The sequence below is a fragment of the Rhea americana genome, unplaced genomic scaffold (genome assembly GCF_003343005.1).
Source record: "Rhea americana isolate MKP2758 unplaced genomic scaffold, rheAme1 scaffold_11, whole genome shotgun sequence".
Taxonomy (NCBI): domain Eukaryota; kingdom Metazoa; phylum Chordata; class Aves; order Rheiformes; family Rheidae; genus Rhea; species Rhea americana.
This window is the reverse complement of record NW_028185150.1, coordinates 9618022-9643316: the sequence shown is the minus strand read 5'-3', so window position 1 is coordinate 9643316 and position 25295 is coordinate 9618022. Positions and strand designations below refer to the sequence as shown.

The 25295-nt window shown below is 38.4% G+C and overlaps 1 protein-coding gene across 5 annotated transcripts in view; it reads right to left on the bottom strand.

Moving 5' to 3' along the window:
• The window catches only part of APBA1 (amyloid beta precursor protein binding family A member 1), a 94184-nt gene that overhangs the window by 35996 nt on the left and 32893 nt on the right, over positions 1–25295 (bottom strand). For 4 of the 5 annotated variants that reach the window (XM_085313766.1, XM_085313783.1, XM_085313793.1 and 1 more), the window contains exon 2: positions 6531–7729. In XM_085313766.1, coding sequence (XP_085169892.1) covers positions 6531–7676 — 1146 coding nt within the window. In that variant the 5' untranslated portion in view covers positions 7677–7729. Of the gene's footprint in view, positions 1–6530; positions 7730–20257; positions 20297–25295 lie in introns of all 5 variants that reach the window. The other variant, XM_085313776.1, reaches the window with a different exon arrangement.

Sequence of the window (25295 nt, the reverse complement as noted above, 5' to 3'; positions counted from 1 at the left end):
ATTATTCCTGCTCTGGAAAAAGTGAAACAAATTCCTCTCTGTGAAGACACTCAGTTCTGGAGTTATTCAGAATTGAGAAAAACCTCGCAACTGAGAACTTAGAAGCTGAAATAAAATATATGTAATCCAAAAGGATAGAGAAGCAAAACACTGCTGGTCAGTTCCCTTCTACCTGAAAGGCTTGTCTTCAGCAATCAGTTTCTGCTTCACAAATCCAAGCCATCCATGTATATGGTTTAGCTTTATATTAGCTATTAATCTAATACTTCACCATCACAAGTGTCTGCAGAGGAAGAGACTGTAGACACTAGTGACAGGGCTCTACAAAACAAAAATCTTGAAACCCCAAAATAAAATACTTCCATGAGGGTCAACTCCTGGCTTTCAGATCCACAAACCTTTTGAGAGGTGGTTAGCTTGGAGGAAGATATTTTCCATTCTTAGAAATAAGTGTCATGACCTTATTTTGAGGCTTACATTGTTACATCTTTATTACAGCTATAGTGAGGTAATCTGCCAACCGCTCTTCTCTGTTCAAGAAAGGAAAGAATACTCTTTAAATCCTGCCCCCAAAAAATAAACAAACAAACTTAAGCTTTTGTGCCTTACAGTGCTTTTCTCAGCAGGTCTCTCTACTTCCACATCTAAAAACATCACTATTCTCTAAGTACTGTGACCTTTTAAAGATGCTGTTTTAGACYTTTCATATAATTTATAGACCAGAATATTTCACCATATTGAGATACCCACCACATAAAAACTATTCTCCTTTTCAGTAACATGCATTCATTCAGTCCAGATTCACTGCACATGTCCTCTACTTAGACCTGTAAACACCTCTATTTCTGTGTTGGGCTAGGCACATTCACAACAGGTTGTTTCTGACGGAGAATTTGCCAGGGAAGGTTGATAGGCAAGAGCTATTTAAATAGGACCAGGGCCCTCCTTCCTGTGTGAGCATCTAGGAGAACAGCTTTTCCTACAGGATATCCTCGGGGTGTATGTACCAGAAGCTCTAAGCTGGTCTCCAGCTGTGAACATTGCTCAGCAGGATGTGAGCAGAGTATCTGGTTTCAGAATACACCATCTAACTKCAGCCCCACTGCCTTTTTCACCAAGAGACAATTTCCTCTTATCAGAATGCCAGCAGCTGTGCAGCACTCACTGGTATTGTATTCAGAAAACTTTCTGATAAATAAATTTTGGAAGTATATATCTACTGCTTGTATCTCGCTTGAGTTAGAAATGTCAAAAACAAAACAAAAAAATCTAAACCAAAAAACACACCAACTGCTTTTATTTCAAGGAAACTGACAACATCTTTCAGTTTTTATCAAATATACCTGCCCCATTAACTGGATGTCCAGTAAATTCAGAGTCTTTCCTACTCCAGTGAAAACACGCATCACTAAGTAAGACTGCACATGACAACATATACTCTACATTGTTAAATATTAAGCAGGTACTTGGATACACTAATTATTTATTCACACAAGTCTGTCACCCACCTTCTACATCAGAGGACTACCACACTTTACTGCAGTGGAATTTTCCATGGGATGTCAGCAACTCTCCTTTTTTATACCTACAAAACATTGCTTTTGGGGAGAAATACATAGAAATGACTGAAAGTTCTACACAGATTAAACTATGAATAAACTTGGAAACAGGGCTTCTTAAAAACAAATGGACTTTTACTCAAATGATCTGCACCTTTCTTACTTTCATGTTTGGTGTGTAAATCTTTCCAAATAATCCCTAACTAGATCCTACTGCAGGCTGGCTGTATTGACTCTTAGCTTCTCAAACTTCAGATTGGTCTTCCACCAAACATCCTCTTTTTAATCTATCAACCTAATGCTCAGCACTAAGGAATGACAGTCACTTTCTCATGAAAAAAGGCAAAAGAAAAAATGTCATATTTAATGATTCTCAAATGCAAATCATTCTTTTGACACCCTAGTTTCATCATTCTCTTTTGGACAGCTCCTAGCTAAATAAAAAAAGTGAGTGGTACTTAGATCTAAAGAGGTCTTACCAGTTTAAGTTTCATATGATTAACAACACAAAATGATTATAAATATTTCCAAGTATCACAGAATCACACAACAGTTGAGGTTGGAAGAGATCTCTGGAGATCATCTAGTCTAACCCCCCTGCTCAACAGGGTCACCTAGAGCACATTAGACAGGATTGCAGTCAGGTGGATTTTGAATATCTGCAGAGAAGGAGACTCCACAACTCCACAACCTCCCTGGGCAACCTGTTCCAGGGCTCTGCCACTCTGACAGTAAAAAAGTTCTTTCTTTTATTAAGGCGGAACTTTCCGTGTTTCAGTTTGCGCCTCTTGTCCTGTGGCTGGGCACAACTGAAAGAGAGTCTGGCCTCATTCTCTTAACACCTCCCCATTAAGGTACTTGTAGATCTTGGCAAGATCCCCTCTCAGTCTTCTCTTCCCCAGGCTAAAGAGGCCCAGCTCTCACAGGCGTTCCTCGTAAGAGAGATGCTCCAGTCCCCTAGTCATCTTTGCAGCCCTATGCTGGATTCTCTCCAGCAGTTCCGTATTTCCTCAGGTCTAGGGAGCCCAGTATTGGCGACAGTACTCCAGATGAGGCCTCCCCAGGGCTGAGGAGAGGGGCAGAATCACCTCCCTCCACCTGCTGGCAACACTCTTCCCAATGCACCCCAGGAGACCATTGGCCTCTTGGCTCATGGTCAACTTGCATCCCCAGGTCCTTCTCTGCAGAGCTTCTCTCTGGAAGGTCAGACCCCAGCCTGTAGTTGTGCATGAGGTTATTCCTCCCTAGGTGCAGGACTGTGCACTTGCCCTTGTTGAACCTCATGAGATTCCTCTCAGCCCAACTCTCCAGCCTGTCCAGAGCTCTCTGAATGGCAGCACAGCCTTCTGGTGGATCAGCCACTCTTCCCAGTTATGTATTGTCAGCAAACTTGCTGAAGAATAAGTTGAAGAAGACTGGACCCAGTACTGGGGGACCCATTAGCTACAAACCTCCAAATGGACTCTGCGCTGCTCATCACAGCTCTCTGAGCTCTGCCTTTCAGCCAGTTCTCAATCTGCCTCACTGTCCCCTCATCTAACCCACACTTCCTGAGCTTGTCTAGGAGGATGTTATGGGAGACAGTGTCAAAAGCCTTGCTGAAGKCAAGGTACACAACGTCCACTGCTCTGCCCTCATCTCCCCAGCCAGTCATTCCATCACAGAAGGCWATYWGATTGGTTAAGCAGGATTTCTCCTTGGTGAATCCATGCTGACTACTCCTGACCACCTTCTTTTCCTCTACAACCTTAGAGATGACATCCAGAACGAGCTGTTCCATCACCTTTCCAGGGAAAGAGGTGAAGCTGACTGGCTGTAGTTTCCTTGGTCCACCTTGTCCTTTGTGAAGACTGGAGTGACACTGGCTTTCTTCCAGTCCTCAGGCAGCTCTCCTGTTCTCCATGACCTTTCAAAGAGAATGGAGAGTGGCCTAGCTCATCAGCCAGCTACCTGAGCACTCGCAGGAGCATCCCATCAGGGCCCACGTATTTGTGAATGTCAAGTTGTCTCCTGGGTCTGGGATTCCTGAGGGCTGCCCTTAGCAACAAAGACCGCAGCAAAGAAGGTATTCAGTAATTCTGCCTTCTCTGTACCATCCTTCACCAGGGCATACACCCCATTCGGCACCAGGCCCATGTTTTCCCTAGCCATCCTTTTGCTATTGATGTATTTGAAGGAGCCCTTCTTGTTRTCCTTGACATCCCTTGCCAGATTTAATTCCAAATGGGCCTTAGCCTTCCTCATCACATCCCTGCGTTCTTATATTCCTCCCAAGCCRTCTGTCCCCTGTTCCAAATTCTTTGTATATTCTTCTGTCTGACTGTTGCTAGGAGCTCCTTGCTCATCCATTTAGGTCYCCGCCCCCCTTTGCCGGACTTCTTACTCTTAGGGATGCACTGATCCCGAGCCCAGAGGAAGTGATGGTTGAATATTAACCATCTCCCTTAGACCTCCCAAAGTAGAAGTACTACTTCTAAAAGTAAGATGTTTTTGTTAAAAAAACAACGTAGGGATAATTTTCAAGATAGACCTGGAAAAATGCTAAAGATAATAAAAGCACCCCAATTACATCACTCATGTGCAGCTCTTTGATACTTCTGGGGGAGAAAGAGGGTATATGCCTGAAGGTAGAACATCTCTCAATCTAATTCTTCCCTATTTCAATATCAATATTACAAACTAGATTAAAATACATTTCTGGTATATACTGTCTATACTGAAAAGCTCTTGCCTGAGATCTTGGGGCTTTTTCTGAAGAGAGAAAGAAGAAAAACATATATTTATACATAGGCTTCAACTATATTTTTATTCCAACTGATCCCTCATGATCACTTAGTCAACACAATCCAATTTTATCCAATTTACTGCTAAGTGGTTTYAGGAATGCTCTGTTAAAGAAAGCAGTCTGTTCAGACCTGTATAAGTTGATATTTGATTTAAAGATCACAGTGATACAAATACAAACCTCATCTTCAATGAAAAACAGAAACTTTCCCAGTCCCAAATCCCGTATTTTACTCTTCTACAATAAGCACTCACCCCAGTCTGCCACATACCTTCTAGACTATTTGTTCAACTTCATTATTTTTCCTTCTGAGAATGTAGATTGCCTCTATGTCTACAACCACCATTTATCTTTGCACTAAGCTATGCCTATTGTCATTATACATCACTGTTTCAATTACTGTCAGCAATGAAAATCTCAGTCAGGCTTCTGTATAAAAGGTCATGAAAAATGTTCAATGAAAAATGAACTTTTCAGTGCAAAATCAAAAACCCTGTGTACTTGTACAATACTGTACTACCAGCCTATCTTAGAAAGTCAAATTTTGCAAGGTGCAGTTAAGGTTTTGGAGAGTAGCCAGAGCACTTTCATGAAAGACACAGTATTCCAAGAATCCTCAATGTAATATTGCTTAAGCATAACTGATACCAAGTGTTTTGAGGAGCAAGAAGTATTCTTTGATTCCCCTGAAGAAAGCATTTGGAAGCACAGAAAATATGGTGTCTAAACTTTACAACAAGAAACAGAGTAACATGACTCATACTTGAACATGAGAAGGAATTAATCAATACATTAAAAACAACTGTTTTCTTCTACAGAAAGGGCAGGTTGCTTCAGTCTTCCACCTGACTGCCAGTCAACTCTGTAACAGGCTTGATTTCTAAATCACTAGGGAATAATTTTTTAAATACACTTTTTAAAAGTTTCAATGAGACTGTGAAGAAACTAAAACCAGAACATGCTCATCACTATGCATTTCTAACAGTCTTCAAGGAAAAAAAAATCTAGAAGCCACTTGTCTAGGCTAGCTTGCATGTTTCTTCAGTAATTCAAATATCATGCTCCAAAATCTCTTTGCATTTATAGAATACTAGTCTYCTTAGTTCTGAATATAGCTGAAAAAGAAGACGCAAGTCATAGGTCTACACTGCATGTGGTCTTCATTCATCATCCGAATTTGCTTTGCTGAGATTGAGATATTTTGGATAGTTCTGATGGGTGCCTAAAAGGTTAGAATAATTCAGTTTAAAAGGCTAAACAATACTGAACTGTCTATCATTCAGTGTTCTACCAAAAAAACACAGAAGTCACGGAAAATGTTGAATAGAAATAAAAAGGATGGAGCAGATGTTTACAGTGCAGTTATCTTTGAAGTAGTAGGATGGATCCATATTAGAGATGAYTTTGGCCTGCTAAATTTAGCTTACCAGACCTTTTCATGTCAGACAAACTTAATACAGTTAAAAGTTGCTTATGAGTTTATTGTATTAGGAATAAAGAAAAGCCATAAAATTTCAGGTACAGATTATTATGACAGGTCAACAACAACAGCTGGAATCACAAACTGAAGTGATTCTTATCAAAACTAAGCTTCATGCCAGAAGAATTTAAGTCTCTGGGCAGTTACTTTCAATGCACAAGAGAGAATACATTTTATAGTGATAATATATTAAGGCTGATAGCACATCTTTAGAGCCTGGAAGTGAAAAGAACGTGAATCTTTTTTTCTGGAATTTAAATCTGTGACACAATCTTTATAGAAATTACAAATAATATTAATAGATTTTTTACAGAAACTGTTACCTGACAGAAAATGAAATCTAGAATTAAAAGAAATACAGAAGGCTAGGTAATAGAAGAAAAAATGTTTGGTTGCTACAGTGGCTATTAGAAGAAATTGTAACAGCATTTGTTTTAAAAAATAAGACTTTTGTGAATCAGATTGCTGTATAATGTAATTGAGATCATCAGTGTTTCATAAAGGAAAATTTGTCTCACTGATAGTGCATGTTTACTTCTTACATATCTTCCAAAGCATGAATTTAAAATGTGCTAAGGAGTACATACTTTACCTGGGACTGAATTACAGAGCAAGAACAAAACCCACCCTCTTGCATGGCAATCTGTGTCACAATTAAAGCAACAGGGCAGACGCAACCTGAGTGTGGAAAGCTCTGCATACTCACATCTCCATCTAGTGGCCCCTGGTCGTCACAGTCCCTGGTTGGGCTGATGTCCTGCCTCATCACCCAGATAGGCTCCTTTGGTTCATCAGGGGTATAAGGAGATCGGATGGTCCTTGTCTTCACTTCCTCAATAGCCTCTTTAATGTCCTTGATGGCCAATGAAATTGCATCTCTCTTTTCCTTGCTATACCTCTGTACGGAGTCTCCAGAGCTGGATGTGACTCGAGAACCAGGGGGAAGCTGGCCATTGCTTTCATGCCCAGCAAGAACATGAGCATGCTCCAAACCCTGCTCTGCCTCTGGCATGTCCTCAGCTGCCTTGTCCAAGCTCTGGGAGCTCATGCTCTGCTTCACCTCTGCCACAATCTGATCAATGTCCTCCTCTTGTTCATAACTATCCATTCTTGGGTAGGGTGCAAACTCTGCCTCCTTTTCGGGGCTGTCAGACTCTCCATCAGATCGTTCATCATAATGGTGAAGGCGGGCACCAAGCGCCTCCTTGCGGTAATTGTCCGCCTCCTCCCTTTCCYGCTCATAGAGCCGAAGTCCATCCCTCGCATCAAGCTCCGGCGTGTCTCCTATCTCCTCGTACACATGCTCCTGCAGTCCATAATCGGCATAAGGCTCAGCATACTGCTCATCCTCCCCTCGGTGGAAGAGCCGATGCGTGTAGACATAACCCGAGTAGGCTGCATTCATGGCTTCCTCGTGCTCAATGGAGTGGAAATGTAAATGGTTGGGCAGTGTTYGGTTGTGAATGGCCTCACCGTGCTCAGCCTCAGCATTCTCCGTGTACTCCTCAGACTCTGGCCTATATTGCACCGCATATGCGCTCTCATCCTCATTTTCCTGAACTCTGTCTGTATCGTAACTATCTTCCACTGTGGCTATGACATCCCCTTCAGCAGTATCTGTGTGATTGTGAAAACCACTCTCAGTGCTGGCCGATCGAGCTAGCATCCCTTCCTCCTCCTGCCCCGACTGGCCCCCTTGGCTGTTGTCTGTGTGTCTCAGGTAGTGAGCTGCATACCGTTGCTCCTCTTCCACCTCTGAGTGCTCCAGGTCGGCCTCCACCGACTCATTCACTGCTCCGTTTGCTGGCTCTTCACTTACCTCCCCCTCAAGTGGTCCAACCAAATGGTTCATGGCAAGTATTGGTGGGTAGGCAACTTATTCTATTGACATTTTGTCTATTGCAGCTGGAACAAGAGAAACAAACAAAAAACACCCCTGAGGTTATTCTTAAAAAAAAGTAAAGCCAATGAACAGAAGCAACAACAGGCACTCTTCTTGTCCCAGCAGAGAAACTTTTAACTTCATGAGCTATGAAGTCAGAGGACAGCCAGATCAGGAATATCACTTCCATGCTAATGATCTCTACTAGCACCAATCACCCTCAATCCCCTTCACAATTTTATGGATAAATTCTTTGCAGAACAACCATCTCAGAACAGCTCCTACGGAAGCACCTGACAGTAAGATGCAGTATCTTTAATGGGATACATCTAGAATGATGCCTATGATGCACACAGGTTGACTCCTGCACCAAATGTCTTCCCTAGAATACTGAATAGACACTACAAATATTTGTAAGTGTGACCCCTGCCATTTTGAGAAGAGCAAGACATTTTGACCTTATTGAGTTTGCGTTAAAATCTCAAAAAGATGACATAATTACTACACAGGTCTGCCAAAGATAGTAATTATGCAGTCCATGGAAACAGGAAAAAAACTGCAAGAATATAGGTTAGTGGCTTCAAGTTTCTCAGAGGAACTAAGCTCATCTAGCTCAGAAAGTTTCTGTTTAACAGTTTCAGCTATTTTGAACCCTGTCCTGTGTTTTAAAATGTAGTTTCATAAAGACAAAGGCACCTTACATCTTTCAAGTCAAAGCACACACTGATGAGTAAAATACTGCTCTAGTCTGTGCTTTATTATTAAATATTAAGAGAAACAGTATCTGCGGAAAGACTTATAATTTAAAGAAACTATGAGAATGTATATGCCAAATATCAATTAAAAAATTAACAACAATGTAAAATAGAACTTGAACTAAATTTAGCGAACTCGGGCAAAAGGTTTAGATGACACTTTGTTAAGTAAATGAGCTCTATGCAAAATGGCAATGCTTTCCTGTGGAAAGAAAGTAATTTCAGCTGTCCTCTATCAGAGCTTTTGACAAGCTGGCAAGTACAGATAGGAGTTATTTGTGCTATGCTCCAGCTGGCAGCTTCCAGCTCAACAAACCTTTTTTCTCGTCTATTATGACCTCCATTCCAGACAGATCGTTTTATTTCCAGAAACAACATATACATAGCTTGCGCAAATCTAGCATGCTGTGTTTAACTTCTAGAATGTGCCTTTTCCATCAGCACAGGAGAAAAAAATAATTGATAATGGTATAGTACAGTTGCAAAATCATAATTAAAAATAAATAAAATATATCACATAAAACCCATCAACTGAACAGATAAAGACACTATACAGAAACTGGAGTCACAGAAAGAAAAAGTGAACAGAAAAGCTAATTACTTTAGACTTTAGTTTGAAAATAATTATGAAAAAAATTCAGTTTCCTCTTTTTCAGGTAAAGAAAGTATTTGAATGATACTTTCATTCAAATGTATGTGACAAGGCAATGTCTCCTCCAAAGATTTCCAAGAAATCATTAAAGAATGGATGGAATATGTATATGTGTGCTGTAAGTACTGAATCAAAAACACCAACCTTCAAATCAGATGACAATCACATTATTTAAGGAAACAGTAACAGCAGTATTGGAGAACTTTCAATCTTAAAAACAAATTAAACAAAAAGAATAGTGAAGAATATAATATGTAACAGGCCTTTGAAAAATCTATTCCAAGTAAGATTCCTTACTTCCATGGAAAGCAATTGTAAAATTTCCACTCCTTTGCATAGAGACAAAATTAGTCTAAAACTGAGCATTGTTTAAAAATTCTGCCTTACAACTGTTTCACTCAAAGCAACCCTTGACTCTCACATAAGGGTCACTGGTCACTCACTCATAGAAAAAAGGCAATACCAGTAGAAAGAAGTGAAGTTCCAGACAAATACAGGATGACAGCAGATTTTCTGAAATCTTCTTAACATGTATGCTGCCAGATCTTTAACTGAATGATCRTAAGTTTGAGAAGAAGATAAAATTCAACTATATGAAAGCTACCTATATCTCAACTCRAAAAAGCTAACAAATGCCACAATACTTACTACAACCACAGTTAAGACAATATCTGAAAACATGTGATCTAATTTTGGAAGTTGTAATACATGATCAATTACAACACACTAGCTAGCATACAAGAGACACAGCATTGCTGACCCATACAGCTATGAGAAAAAAATTAGAGAGATACAGATCAGTCAAAATATTGCTTGATACCACCCAAAAGCCCCTAAAATTTTGAAGAATAAAAGCTTCCATAGTAAAACTGTTTCACCTGTGAAATTGCCCTCATTTGAAGAATGATCTCAGGTTAATTTCAAAGACTATCTTGAAAATGTCAAGGTAATGTGCTTTGGAGGGAGAAGAAAAAAATGTTCTATTTAAAGACATATATATATGTGTGTGTGTGTGTGTGTGTATATATGTATGTATATATACACATATATATAACTGAAAAAGTTACTTTTCTGTTTGCCCCTTTTCCAGTAATTCCAAATTAATTCCATTTCTTATTCTGGCAAAGAATAATATATGAAAATATTCTTTCAAATTTTAACTATCAATGATAAAGAGAAATTTGCTTATAAAACTGTGGATCTGAAGAAACGCCCTTAGGTCACCTCAACTCCAATAACTTTCTGTGAAAAGTAAGTTTCTGAGTTAAATACATACATTTGACTATTTAAACTGGTCTTCAGCACAGTATTTTAAAAGGACTGCTCACTAAAGTGGGGGTTTTCTTACATGATAGCTGGAAGGCCACTGGAAAACTTTCTTCTTTTGTTGGTATTTCCCTCAAGTAAATACAAAGTCTAACTTTTGTTACCAAGCCTTCAAAAAGTATTTAATCTAAAGCAAAAAAAACTATACCCTACGAAAAATGCCATAGGCAGAAGACAATATAAGCAAGAGAGGTCATTTGACCCTGTAAATAAAGACATAGCACCCATGTGAAAGATATAATATTATCACATTAATCACCCCAAACAGTAGCTATGCTCCAGTAATCAAACATATACGGAAAAGTGCTTCTTAAGCACTCCTAGCTTTGCACTCAGTACCTGATGGATGAGTCCGTCCCCAAAAAAGACAAATCACAGGTTGATTACTAGTGCAATCAGCTCTTTGCTGAAGGTTAAGCTACCTCATGGCTATGAAGAAAATAAGTATCTTCACATATTTTTTAAGGCAATAGGAAGGAAAAAAACAGTTTGAAGTTTGAGGATTTTTTGTCTGTGCTTAATACTAAAGAAAAATTCTTCAGATAAAGCCTTTTTAATGAAACCAGAGGGTACGTTTTCATTTTGGAAAAAGACCAGAACACTCATGTCTAGTGCACAGCAATCGTGACACCAAATACAGTAAGAAAAGGTGAAAATGCAAGTGTTCACACTCAAATTCTATTTGTTGTTTCATTCCCAAGTCCAGCGGTATAATCCATTACTGTCTTGTACATGCAGGCAACAATGCAGCAATTTTTTAATTCCAAATACGTCTTTTAAACAAATATGTCTTACCTGAGCACAATGCACCCTATTTCTATGGTCCTGCTCTGATTGTCTGGAATAAAATGCTGCACTCTCAATAGGCTCATATATGGTTATCTGAAACAAGCTGTGCGCTATAGGCAACATTTTAGTTAATCTTTTCATTTGTAAGAAGTCTATTTACTCTAATTTTGCAGAGCTTTTATAAGAGAAATAAGTTAGTAAGCCAGTGGAGCATGAAAACCGAAAAGGTTTTATCTTATCTAAAAATTACCTAGCTATTTTTTGGACATATTTTTATCTGTAACTCCAAGCCACATTCCACATGCAGAGTAAATTGCAAAGGTGTCACACCCCCAGCACAGGTCGCCTTGGCAGAGTCACCAATGCAATTTCACAAAGCATCCACACTTTGCCACGCTCCAACACTGCACCAGCACTGCACTTGACTTACATGCACACACTTATTTTTAAAAGGCATATGTTCACAGCTTACCTTTAAGAAAAACAAAATACTCTTTTAGCAAACGTATGTCTCTTGAGATGCACCTATAAATTCTTTTTTTCTCTTTTAAGAGAGACCTTTTGGTATACAATGGCTAAGAATGTTACAGTATATGCAATGCCTCATTACACAGAACCCTCTTGCCCCTACTGTTTTAGACAATTCTCTCTTTTTGAATTGAATTTCCCCATTTGGGAAACCTAATTACTTTCATTTCTGTGTGATAAGTAAGTTCACTCAAAACAGCTTTAAACAAAAAATTGTGAAAATACACGTTATACATGTGTACACATAAAATACAGTATGTTTCTTGCCAGATAATGAAAACAGCACCTGGAAAGAGACATTAAATCCCCTCTGTTCCCCTTCCCATTGTTTCATATTGTTTAGGCTGAACAACTACGAATCTTAATATAATTCCAGAGCAGAAAAGTTGCACACAGAATTTCTGTGCAGATGGAGTTTTCTACAAGAGCTTGCAGAAGCCCTGTATCCATGTAAAAATTTAAAAACGTTAAACACACTAGTTTAGACACTGTAGTTTGCTTTTAATATCTGCTGCAAAGTCTTTTACTCTGATTTTGCTCTTCCTAAATAACCATACAAACTTCCATTTCGGAGCCCAAACTCTTGTTTCTGAGCTTAGCATGAGTAAAGTTTAAAACATACAGTACTTGATGTTCAGAAAAAAAAAGCATTTTTGTTCCAGTCATCAACAGCCAGACAACTGAAATTTTCTGTAGGAAAGCTTCTAGGTTTCTGTAGACTTTGATACAATGATATATAAAGTGAGGAAGGTAAAGCAGGAAAAAAAAAGAAAGAAAAACATATTACAAAGCAAAAAACACAACACAGCAGATTATTCAGGAAAGAAAGACACACAGACAACAGAAGAGTATTGAAAAAAATGTCAAGGKTGCACAATACTTCAAGACAATGACAAGTCTTAAAAATAATGTTATTTTTAAATACAGCTTGATTGCTTTAGGTCTTAATAAATACAGCATTTGGTAACACATGTGTTTTTCACTTTAGTCAGCAGATTAAACTGTTTTGAGGGAAAAAAAAGTAATTTGCAACTAGTCACAATGCCATAATCAAAACCCTTTTCAGGAAAGTATTCATAATTTTTGAGTATTTCCTTAATTCATGTCATTTAATCCTATCCTCAGCTTTCTATCTCCAGGTGTTTCAAATCAGCTATTAAGCTGTTCAAAGGACTGTAGAAATATCTCCTAATTTCCAAGCTCCTTCCCCTCAAAAAAGTATTTAACAAAGGTTCTCTCTCAATCAAGGCCAGACACTGAAAAAAAATTCTCCCAAATATCAACTATTTCACTAAACAACCCCCCCCCCAAAAAAAAAGCTGAAGAAACAAAATTTGGAACTTTAACTAYAGTACTTTGCTCAAGTTACTATCTCTAAGCAGAGGCACTTCACAGTATGCATATGTAAAGTATAGGCTTGTTACCCACATCTCTTAAATCTAGCTCAAAAAATGAACAAGTCACCAGCACTTAGGAAGGATAAGCAGGTTCTTGAATTCAGTATTTCTCTTTCCTGATATGTCTAGTTATATTTCAGAAAGGGGTAAGCTTCTTCTGCTAACTTCAGGTGTGTTTTCCAACCACAACTAGCCTGTAACACTCTACGAATCCCTAACAAAAAGTAAGGAAATTCTGTCACTAAAAAGGAGTTGTATACAAGCCCATGAGGACAAAATCACCATGATGGCAGCAGCAAGAGTTTTGCCTAAGAACACAATTATAGCTAGGCAGAGATCAAGCACTATGGCACAGGGCTCAGAGGCTTACCATTAGTTTCCCCATGCTGAATGCATTAAAAAAGTCCAGTTTTGGCCGGAAGAAAGGAAAAGGACCAATGAAGAGAGAATTTAGGACCAATGAAGCACAGAGCTACCTTCACGGGGTTTAAGTCTGAGACAGAAAAATGAACTGAGGAAATAGAAATTCTTTTTTTTTTTTTTTTTTTTTTTAAGACAATTTATCTGAAAAATGTCTCTACAATTTGCGTAAGAGTTGAAAAGTATTTCAGGTGGAGAAAACGAAAATATTTACAAATGTAATGCATTATTGAAAAAAGAAATTATTTACTGCTATGAAATTCACTTATAACACTTCTTAATATGAATTTAAAATGGATAAAGGCAGCATTTTGCAAGGCCTGAATTCACAAGACAAAATTTAGAAAAGTATTAATTACTAAAAATATATATATATTAAATTGAACACCTGAAAAAAATTTAACTTCCAACTCCATTGGACCTGAGCACATTCAACAGCTGCTACATAACCTGTATGCAACCAACAATGAGGCCAGTGTAATGAAGAAGGATAAAAAACCCAGCTCCATCATTTCCTGCCCATTCCTGCCTCCATGCAAAGAAAGAGGAGTGAGATAACTCTGCACCTGGCATAAAAGAACCTCAGTTTTTTGCTAGTAATAAACAGATCTTCGATTACCAGTGTTACCTTTCCGTAAACATCTCTCCTCTGAAGTCCCAGTTTCACTCTTATTCAAAATTAAACTTTAAACTTGAGGACTTTCTCACTTTAAACTCTTCAGGGCTCTTCAGATCGATCCTGCCAATGTCAGTGGGCAAAGGAGACCCGGGCGAGTAGGTTGCTGCCTCTCGGATGCCCTGGGGACCCCTTCCCAGCATCTCCTATCGTCCTATCATTAAAGCCTTGCCCATGCTGTAAACCAACTCTTGCCAGGGCTATCTGAGGCCATTCATCTGCTGCCAGAGGAAGGGTAACTGATGTTATTAGCCAAATAGGTGACATGGACCAAAAACAGTGGAGAAGAGTTGTTACAAGAATCCACCTCTGGATCTCAAAGGTAACTTTTGCAGGTAAGTTTAACAATGGATTACATACACTAGATCCAATATGATTAAGAAAAAAACATCGAAGTCTGCAACTTCAAAATTTTAAGTTGTTGAGGGAATAAATACGTCCAGTCTCATAACAAAATGGTTACAGTTTAAGCATCATAAATTCCTATTACAACTGCTAACCTATGAAAATTTGCCTTTTTTTTTTTTTTTAAGCTCTGCTGTGACTCCCTGTTAGGTTACTGCTGATTTGATTTCTAAATGTATCAGGGATTGAATCTTCAAATTAGCTGCCAGATAATCTAGTTCTCATCAGCAGAACTGCTGTTCTGGATTTAAGTTACTGTTATTAATAGAATCTGCTTCCAAAGAAAATAAGTTAAAATAGAATATAAGTGATGTCAAAGCACAGTAACATTTAAGATCAGTATTATAATGTGTGACTAGCTTCAATCTTAATTAGAGACACAATTGCTAAAAATGAATCTGTACTGAATCTGACCATATGGTTCTTTGTGATGCTTCTTCCTCTAGGTAAAAGGGAAAGAGCAGAACTGCCTCAGAGAGCACAGTGGAAAATGCTGACTCTCCAGTCATAAACGCTGAATGCAAATGATGTTACCTTTTCGCAGGCAGCATTTTTATAATAACGAAAACTGTGTATTTTTCTCCATTTACATAAARGAGGATTATCTCTAAGCTACTCTAAAAATAAGAATGAAACCAACAAATCTCAGACTTTTTTCTGCCTCCTTTCAGGGGTGACATTACAGTGCAACACAGAACAAGAACGGTGGACAGAGATTTAAAAAGAAATGAACCAGTAAGTTGCAGGCCATGGCAAAGTAGCCTCTCAGTTCTTCCAGCTGAGAGAAGCTGCACAACAGTCTTTCCAGAAGAGATTTTTTTCAAAGCCAAAAAAAAAAAAAAAAAAGGCAGTACAAAAACATGCATATGCAGGCCTCTAGAACAACTAAGCAACAGATTTTTACTTCTTAAATGCATCTATAGCAATTCTAGTAGTTACCAGAAGAAATGAGCACACCTCTTGATCTAAAAGCCTCCTGCTTCCTATCCACTTGAATGCAAGAGCACAGGAACAACCCAGCAAAAAGACACAGAAAAAAGTACTGAAACTCCAATAACTGAGTTAGATTCTGCATCGTAAGTTCAGTAAAAGGCATTCATTATTACTCAAGAACTTTGAGCTAAGAGCATACACCCTCACTGGAAGCTACCAGCACTCAGACAGCACSTGAAGAAAAGACCTGATTCTCCTCTGACTTACTTTGTTTCAAAAACACAAACAATATACACCTGAATTAAGCTGAAAAAGCAAGTGTAACAGACAAAATTATTAAAAGCACAAAATTTCAGAAAACACAACAAAATCCTTTAAAACCTAGTTGAAAACAAGAACACTTTTCTTAATTGCTGTTTCAATTTCAATTGCCTGCACTGTGCTTTTCTTGGCAATGACTCTTCCTAGAAAGGTCTGAAAAGGGCAGTATATAAGATGTTGAAGTGTTACTCAGATTAGGGCAGGATGAGGAGGACAGGGGATATAAGTATAAAATTCAAAGAATATTTGATATGTTGTGTGTATTAGCTCTTTAACATCCCCCTTTCACCCTTCAGAACAACTGAATTAACACTCTCTAGCTGCCATATCTAAAGCTCCTTTCACAGACTACATTATTGAGAAGCGTATTTTAAATATTAAGGAGTTTGTCTCTCGTTTCTCAGGGATGATAAACATCAGAGCCAAACATGCTTCCATCCACAGAAATTAAATACAAAAGCAAGTGAATGCAAGAGCTGCAAGCTTTCAAAACCTCATGAAGAAACACTGAAAGACTGTATTGAAGCCCTCCAGATTACTCAYGCATCCCACTAACAAAGAGATTTTATTTACTAGTATAATCATAGATAAAAGCAAAATCCAATTTACCAAAAAATTAAAGAATCCTACTGAGTTCAAGGTTCAATATTCCTGGATACTGCTAACTGCTAAATGCTGCTAAAGAAATATTTGAGCTTGTATCTATACATCTTTTATTCTCAGTTAAAAAAAAAAAAAAGAAAAGAAACAAAAAACAGAACAAAACAATAGATGCAAAGAAGGAGGAGGCATAAAGACAGGTGCAGGTTACAGGAGATTAAACTTAACTTTATTATCCCCCCTACATGCAGAGTTTTCTCTTCTGCTGTGTTTTCTGTTACAATTTTAGTCCTCACTGTGATTTTTGCATCTCATATCTACCAACCAATTTCTAACAGAATCTGCAGATCCTTTTAATTCTTCTGTTTCAAGGGCAAGCTACTAATTCAGTCCACATTAAAAAAAAAACTCCAAAGCTGCATAGATTACCTCACAAATTTCCAAAAGCTTGAATGAAAATTGATCTGCCATCTTTATTTCCCTCATAAATTTTTAATGGTGCTCCAACACTGCAAAGACAGCCCCACTGCTGCCCTTTCCAAYCATACGGAGGGCCGCCAACTCACTGGCCTGGACTTGCCTCTGCAAACCTGCCTGCTCTGCCATGCTATGAGCTCCAAGGCCACTGCCAGCCAAGTCTGCTCCTGACACGACTGCCCCTAAACAAAGACTGGCATTTCCCCTCTCCTGCACCTTCAAGCAGGACCCCCACGGGTATTGCTAATTGCACAGCGCACAACTCAGGATCCTCCCATACCTCTCTCAGAAACCGCAGCTTGCTCAGAAGTCACAGCCAGAATAAGGCTGGAAAGCAGATGGCAGGATGCTCATCAAGCCATAGGTTTGCATCATTAAGTAACAACAACAATAAATCTTACGGTGGTAATCATGTTAACTGGATCACACACTATTGCCACATGCAGCCAGATCAAAAAAATTAAAAAGGATGCATGCTTTCAAAAACATAAAACATTCTGTACAAAACAAACTTATAACAAGGTACTGACAAATGAACAAGTTAAGAACAAAAAAAAAAAAAAAAAAAAGGAGAGAAGTCACTTGAATGTACTTTTCACATTCCTATGCAACATTTACAGCTAAAACCTCAATGCAAACCAGTTGAGTCGAAGACGGACAACAGGGAAAAAGAATTCAGTGTAAAAGCATTTAGACATGCAGTCATAGAGTAAACAGAATACAAACAGATTTCCTAAACACACACAGGGAGATAGGCTGCTTTTTTTTAATTATTGTTTACCCCGTACTTTTGTTCCCCCTCTAACTTACAGAACTGTGAGACATCTGAAAAGTACATTTTTATTCTCTTTTTACATATCAATATTTAACTTTTACTATGAGAATACACTCAGCTGAAAATATTGTGTGTTCATAACCTTAACAAACCTTTTTACATTATTAACACATCCAAGTAGTACACTTACAGCAGAGAATAGTTGCAACTGAAGTATTAGCTGCACAGTAGAAGACATTTCACATGGGTAAACTGACTGGAAGAACAGTACAATCCTGAAATATTTAAATACTTGAAGTAATTATAATATTTAGGTATTCATCTATCAACTTTTTTCTCCTTTTTGCTTGCAGACAGTTTCAGAGTCAACATCTCCTTTTACTTATCTCTAGAAATTATTTTCAAGGCAACGTACTTCAAAGACACTCATGAGATTTCCTCTCCACAAAGTCCTTATTATTTTGCTTTATGATGTTCCATAAAGAGAATGTAAGACGCCTCTTCTTGTTCCATGAAATCTAGACAAGAAGGATCATACAGTCGTGGGCAGTGGTAAATTTGAAGTCTTTTTGCTTTATCTTTTTATTCATTTTCAAGCATCATCCTTCCTCCAATAAGGCTTTCTCTTTCAGCATCTAAGCTTAAGTATATTTAAGCTTTAAGTCTCTACTCTTTAGTGGCATTTAACTTCAATTAAAAGATACACTGGTCTCTTCTCTGCCCTACATCATACAAATGAATTGTTCTGACCTCTCTTCAAATATTTAACCTTTGTATAAGTGACCTTTTAAATATGCATATGCTAACTACAGTTTTATTCTGCTGTAATACACACTACAGCATCATTTTTGGGGACCTTTTAAGTTGAAGACATAAAACAATGAGGATGTGGTCTATCATGGAATACACTTTCAAATGAAGGTAGAGTGTCATCAGAATCACAGAATCAGTAAGGTTGGAAGGGACCTCTGGAGATCATCTAGTCCAACCTCCCTGCTCAACAGGGGTCACCTAGAGCATGTTAGACAGGGYTGYATCCAGGCGGGCCTTGAAGATCTCCASAGAAGGAGACTCCACARMCTCTCTGRGCAACCTGTGCCAGTGCTCCGTCACCCTCACAGGGAAGAAATTCCCCCTCACGGTCAGGCAGAACTGCCTGTGCTTCAATTTCTGCCCATTGCCTCTTGTCCTGTTCCACCGGACAACTGAAAAGAGTTTGTCCCCAGCCCCTTGACACCCTCCCTTCAGGTACTTGTACACACGTTGATAAGATCCCCCCCTCAGTCTTCTCTCCCCCAGGCTGAAGAGGCCCAGCTCTMGCAGCCGCTCCTCATGGGGCAGGTGCTCCAGCCCTCTGATCATCTCCTTAGCCCTAYGCTGGACTCTCTCCAGCAGCTCCATGTCTCCGTTGTACTGGGGAGCCCAGAACTGGACACAGTACTCGAGCTGAGACCTCCCTGGGGCTGAGGAGAGGGGCAGGATCACCTCCCTCCACCTGCTGGCAACACTCTTCCTAAGCACCCCAGGAGACCATTGGCCTTCCTGGCCACAAGGGCACATTGCTGGCTCATGGTCAACTTGTCATCCACCAGCACTCCCAGGCATTGAATTAATATTAAATAGATTTACATGGAAGTGGTTAAAAATTATGATAATAATAAAGAATTATGTATTTTTTTTTCTATAGCTCTGTATGCGGCTACTGGATTAACTCAAGATTATCATCTTCCTACAGAATTTGACAGTGTGGTTACACAGTTGACTACTGCTTGGTATTAAATAACACAGGCTTCTTTAGACTATTTAAGCTCTTAGCTGCGTCAATGTTGTAAAGGACCATCGTGACCAGTATATGTGACCTCTCAAACAGCACAAATCATTACGACCCCCGAAATTCTTGCTTGCTTTAACTACAGCATAAACCATTTAGAAAGACTTACAATTTTCACTTTACAGTTTGCCAATCCACAACATCCATCCCATTATTCTACACAGAACTGATCCAAGCTGTCAGGCTACAATCATTCAGTCACTCACTTTAACTTTTAGAATATTAGCACAATACGAGCTTGCTCAAAGTCTTCTGGGACTCCGGCACTATTGTGACAACTATTGAAAAACATCAGCCCAAAAAGCTCCTCTGCCCRACTCTTCTAAAATTTTAGGTCAGGTACCTGAACAAAGCAATTTCTATTTATGAAGATAGTTGGTTGATAATATGAATTTATCCAGGTCAAGTTTGCAAAAGTTTCAGACAGGCCCACTTGCACAGACTGTTACTTGTGCGAATCTGGAACTCAAATATGCAATATACAAATTCTGGAATTAGAAGTACGTCAGTGTAAGCTAAAGAAACATTTTGAAAATAGGGTTCAGACAGGTACAGAAAGAACTTCTCTACTACACTTAATGAATCACAGTCGAATTTAGGGAAAAAATAAAACGCTCTTTAGATCTACAGAGTTTTATGCTCCACAAATGTTTCTGAACTTCTTACCTGCATCCATTTAGCCACAGTTTCCAGAAGAAAAAAAGGCTGAAAAAAATAGAAAAGAAAAAATATACAAAAAGGTCTCAGGTAAGAGTGAACAGAGTATCCTTTACACCATTTACACTCAATTTCTCAGTATGCACCTCTAAATTTGCATTTCAGTACAACTTCGAAGCACTTCTGAAATGCCTCTCCTGATGGTCCCCACATACTGCACTTCAGTTCACATGGTAAGGCAGTCTTGCAGAGCACAAAATAGATTTATTGCAAATGAAACTAAAAGAGTATAAAAAAGAATGCTGTAGGAGTGCACCTGCCTAGTTCAATCTGCATGTAGGCACTCAGGCACAAGACCATTTCAGAGAAAGTGTGATATGCAATTCCTGAAATGTGGGAGGATGTGGAAGATAAGGAAGGAAAAAAAAAGAAGATGGAAAAGGATGAAATATTTGAACAACTAGTATATTCTGGTACCTGTTTGCATACTCTAATGGTGATTACAAACTCACAGAATCAGAAAAAAAATTGGTTGGAGGGGACTACTGGAGATCATCCAGTTCAACCTGTGGCTCAGAAGTGGAACTGATGCCTGTACCAGACCAGGTCATCTGTGGTTTTGCCAAGCCAAGCCTTGAAACCCTACAGAGATGGGATACTCTACCACCTCTTTGGGCAACCTGCTCTGGTTTTGCACTACTTTTCCGGTGAAGATTTTTTTCCCTGATGTTCTATCAAGATGCCCATTATTATGACGATCTCAATTACCGTTGTGCCTGAAACACCAGAATTTACAACAGATCTTACAAACAAATCCCTTGTACGCTTGTGTAATGTGGTGTTCATATGAGCAAATGTAAGCTTGGGAAAAAACATGCACGGGATCAGAAACTGGAGACAGGAAGAGGTGAAAGGGGAACGGGGGGACAAGGGAACAGACGGGCATTCAACACAGACAAACTAACAGGGTATGAATTGGGTCATATTAATGCCCTCTGCAATTATCCCTCACTTAATAGTCATCCATCATTCAAATAGTTAAAAGCAATCTAGTTGAACATCTGGCATTTAAAACTCTGCCAATAGTATATTTTTATTTAAATTAAATGCTTCCTTGCACTCCGTATCTGTGTTCAGATTCCTTATACATGGAAAACAAAATTAGAAATAGGATTTAATGATACTTGCCTATTACTAAACCCATGGGAATGTTTTAGTTCTGTTTTCTTTGTATATATCCTGATGATTTCCTCTTCAAAAAAATGCTTCCCCAAAAAAATGCATTATGAATCATAACAAGAATATGTAAGGTATTAAGAAAAATAAAGAGTCTCAGGAAACAGAGGAGACATTAGCACCTCACTGACATACATTTGGAAATKTCATTTTTCACTTCCAAATAACTTACAAATTTAATTTTGAGATCATTATCAGAGATGAGCTAAGATTTATCCAGCACCAAAAAATTTTGAAGACTCACAGTAGCCAAGTTCAGTTAAAAACAGGCTTCTGAAGGCACCCATCACTTTAGACTGCAATTGATTAGTGAAATTCTACTGCTCCAGTATTCCTTTGCATGCATTAGTGATTTCTTAGTGATTTTTAATCAAGACTGTAACCTCTCTGTTACCATATTTAAAGAGGCCATTAACAGATCCAACTTTTATTATAGGGTTGTGCCAGTCTAATACCTTAGTTATGACTGAGAAGATACTTTCATTATTTATTTTAAAAACAAAACTACCTTCTGAGCTGAAGTCTCTTATGCTGTCTTTGCTGAAAGGTGGGCACTAGTACACATTCACAGACTTTCTGGCTGGAAGGGACCATTAAATCATCTAGCCTGAACTCCCATAYAGTACAAGTTAAAGAATTTCACCTTTTAATTCCAGAGTGATTCTAGAGTTAGCCTATGCCTTTTTTTGTTTACAGGCTCTAAGTGTACTCTTTCACTACTCAGCTGGAGCAATCCCTCAAAAAGTGGCAAAACAGCATGATCTACCTTCTGCCCACACAAATAATGACTTTTCCACATATACAGGCCTGAAGCATGGCTTTCAGAGTAGTCTTGGGACAATTAAAATAAAACAACACACGTGCAAAACAACAATAATAAATAAATAAATAATAAATAAAGGCTTACTAAGCCATTATAATATACTGAAAGATTCTCATCTAACACCTGTCAGCTTTGCTCTTCTGTTAACCTTTGCACTACTAGAGGAAAACTGCATCAAGAAACCATAAAGCTATAGAAATGTAGCAATATACAACAGATAAATTAATCTTTAGATCAACTATATCAATTGCTGTGTCACTCCTACCCTCCCCTGCCCTCAGCATTAGGCATGATGGAGTTTTGCTAGCTGTGTAAAAACTGAAACAATTTATGATGCTCTGTCTTAGGACAAAACTGAGCTTTTTGCCACTCAGCTCCTGAAAACTTTCTTCATTTCCTCCTTTTATCTATTTGCCTTGTTCTGACTTAATAATAGATGGGAGTAAGAGATTTGAAAAACCTTTCACATAGAAAAATGTATTCCTGCTAGTTCCAATTACATATCTCTTACTAAGGTAATTTTTGAATGAAAACAGAATCTACAAGTTTAAAATTTCACTTCTGGTCCTACCAAAATAATCTAACAGGATATCAAAGACAGTCTGCACCTTTACAAAAGAGTAACAGTCAACATCAGGTGAGTCCGTAAAAGCAAAATATTTTTTCATACACATGTCCCAAGTAGGCTTGTAAAAAAACCCAGAATTTAAAAAAAGAACCTGAAAAAACTCAAGTAGAAAAGAAGTTGTTTGTAATCAATATTGTGTAAAATTTGCCAAAGATGCACCAAGAGTTCTTATTTCTTTCTCTTTTAAAAGATCGTGAAAATCCTTTTTCTCTTTTARGTGTAGTTTTGAATATTAAGACACTCACATGGATAGCTGCTCTAAGCAATRAAGATACAACTTGTTATCAACCAAGACTATAGTGGTCTGCAAGTCACTGAGAAGAAGGCACTTTAGCATGTATTAGACTGACGATTCTCTCTCAAGGGCATCCTGTGTAGCCATAAATGGAAACATGGAAAGCTAGAMTACCAGCAATACAAAGCCACATAGACAAATCATGACCTCAATTTCTTCATCAAGTACAGAAATTGCAGCGAAGTCAGAATCCCAGCTCTACATAATATTGCAACCACACCAGAACAAATAAGACATTTCATTTCATGCATAAAGGAAGACATATACTATGCAAATACCTCTACTAGCAAACTAGAGAGAAAACACAAAATAGATACAATGCACAGGAAAACACTAATAGCAAAGATCAGAAAAGRAGATCTGTAATGACAGAAAAATTAGTACGTTATGTAAAGGAACAAAATAGTGTGGAAAACTCCTTTCCTTCCTGAAGTTTCACAAGAAGTATGTCTGTATTACGATATTTAATTCCACACGGTTTGAGAATAACAGTATCAACCACAATTCAGGTAACCAGAAGTGCTGAGAAGCTGAAATACGGATTTATTTTGCAGCCTGCAGGAGTAAAAACATGCATACAAACATTTTAATGAGCCCATCCAGCAAACCTAAACATTACAAAAACATCAGCAAATCCACAGTTGAATTCAACGCACAACAACGCAGAGCCATCTACTAACAAGGCTGAGATCAATAATCCTATGTACTGCAAAGAATTAAACGACAGAAAACAATATAGGAAAATAATAAAGAGAACACTGGTTGAGACCAGACTCAGAATGAGCAAATTTGAGTGACAACTGAAGACAGCAGCCAAAAGACTCTGAACAGTGAGAATATAATGGTTTCTTTGGCTCTAAGCCATCATATGCAGTTAAATCCCTTATAAATTCACCATAGGTCCTAGAGGAGTAAGATTCCTAAATGTCAGGCTCATATCACAACCCAGGTATTCCACATCTCAGAAACTTTCTTAAATTCTGGAAAATTCGTATTTACATACCATATAYTCTTGCTGTGTCTGTTTTGCTAAGGGCTACATCTTGACTCCGAAAAAATCTAACTGAAGTTCACTTACACTTCTAGGTACTTTCTGCTCTGAAGCCAGATTCTGGCACAAGACTCTCAAATGCAGAGTCTGACACCCGTGTGGAGTCCTTCCTGAAAGAGTCAGATCAACCACCTGTCCATTCAGGCACCCCTTGCAACTTCAACAGCTTGCATAAAGTGTAAATCCAGGCAAACTTTGTCCAATTCTCAGCAACATGCCATGTTTTGAAGTAACAGTTGTTAAGGCAATTTCTTTTTATATTCTAAAAAAGTAAGGCATGGGAGTAAAGTGGTATTTTCTGCTTTTACAAAATACACCGCTATATGTAGGGCTGTCAGAATCCACCTTTAATGTTTTGTCAATATGAGGATAGAAATCTTGCCTTCAGTCTTGTTCAGTATACATCATTCTCAGCAACAGAATGCAACCACAATCCAAGGAGCAACCCTCATTAAGTTGAAGAAAAATTAGATACTCCTGTTAATGAAATGAAAGCCAATCTTCATAAAGTCTCCGGGACAAAACCCTCTGGGTTTYCTTACTTTTCACAGGCAGTTCCAAAATCATCATCTAGAAAAGGATACATAGAAAAGKAAGCATTGGGAAGACAGGCCCGTATCACTGACCATCTTCTATACATGTGAAGCTACAGCCTGTAAAAAAAGGCAGTAATTGCCTTCCATCTCAAAGAAGAATGCTTAAAAGGTAGTACCATCTGTGCCTTTTACTATACAATATTCAAAATCAGCATACGCGAGCAGCCAGACTTCTACGTTTCCTACAATTTCTGTGACAATTCTCTCTTCCAGTCCAATTTCTCTTAAGTGGGAGTACTTCCAGACAGGATTACTTTGCATTTTTAAAAAACAAAGTTTCYCTGGATTTTTGATAGACTAGAACACAAGTATCTTGATCTTCTGTACTCTCATAACCTTCCATGGCCGGTCTGTAGCTAACAGTGACACTCAGCTGCCACAGAAAATAACATACGGTGCTACCACCTTTGGAACTGCA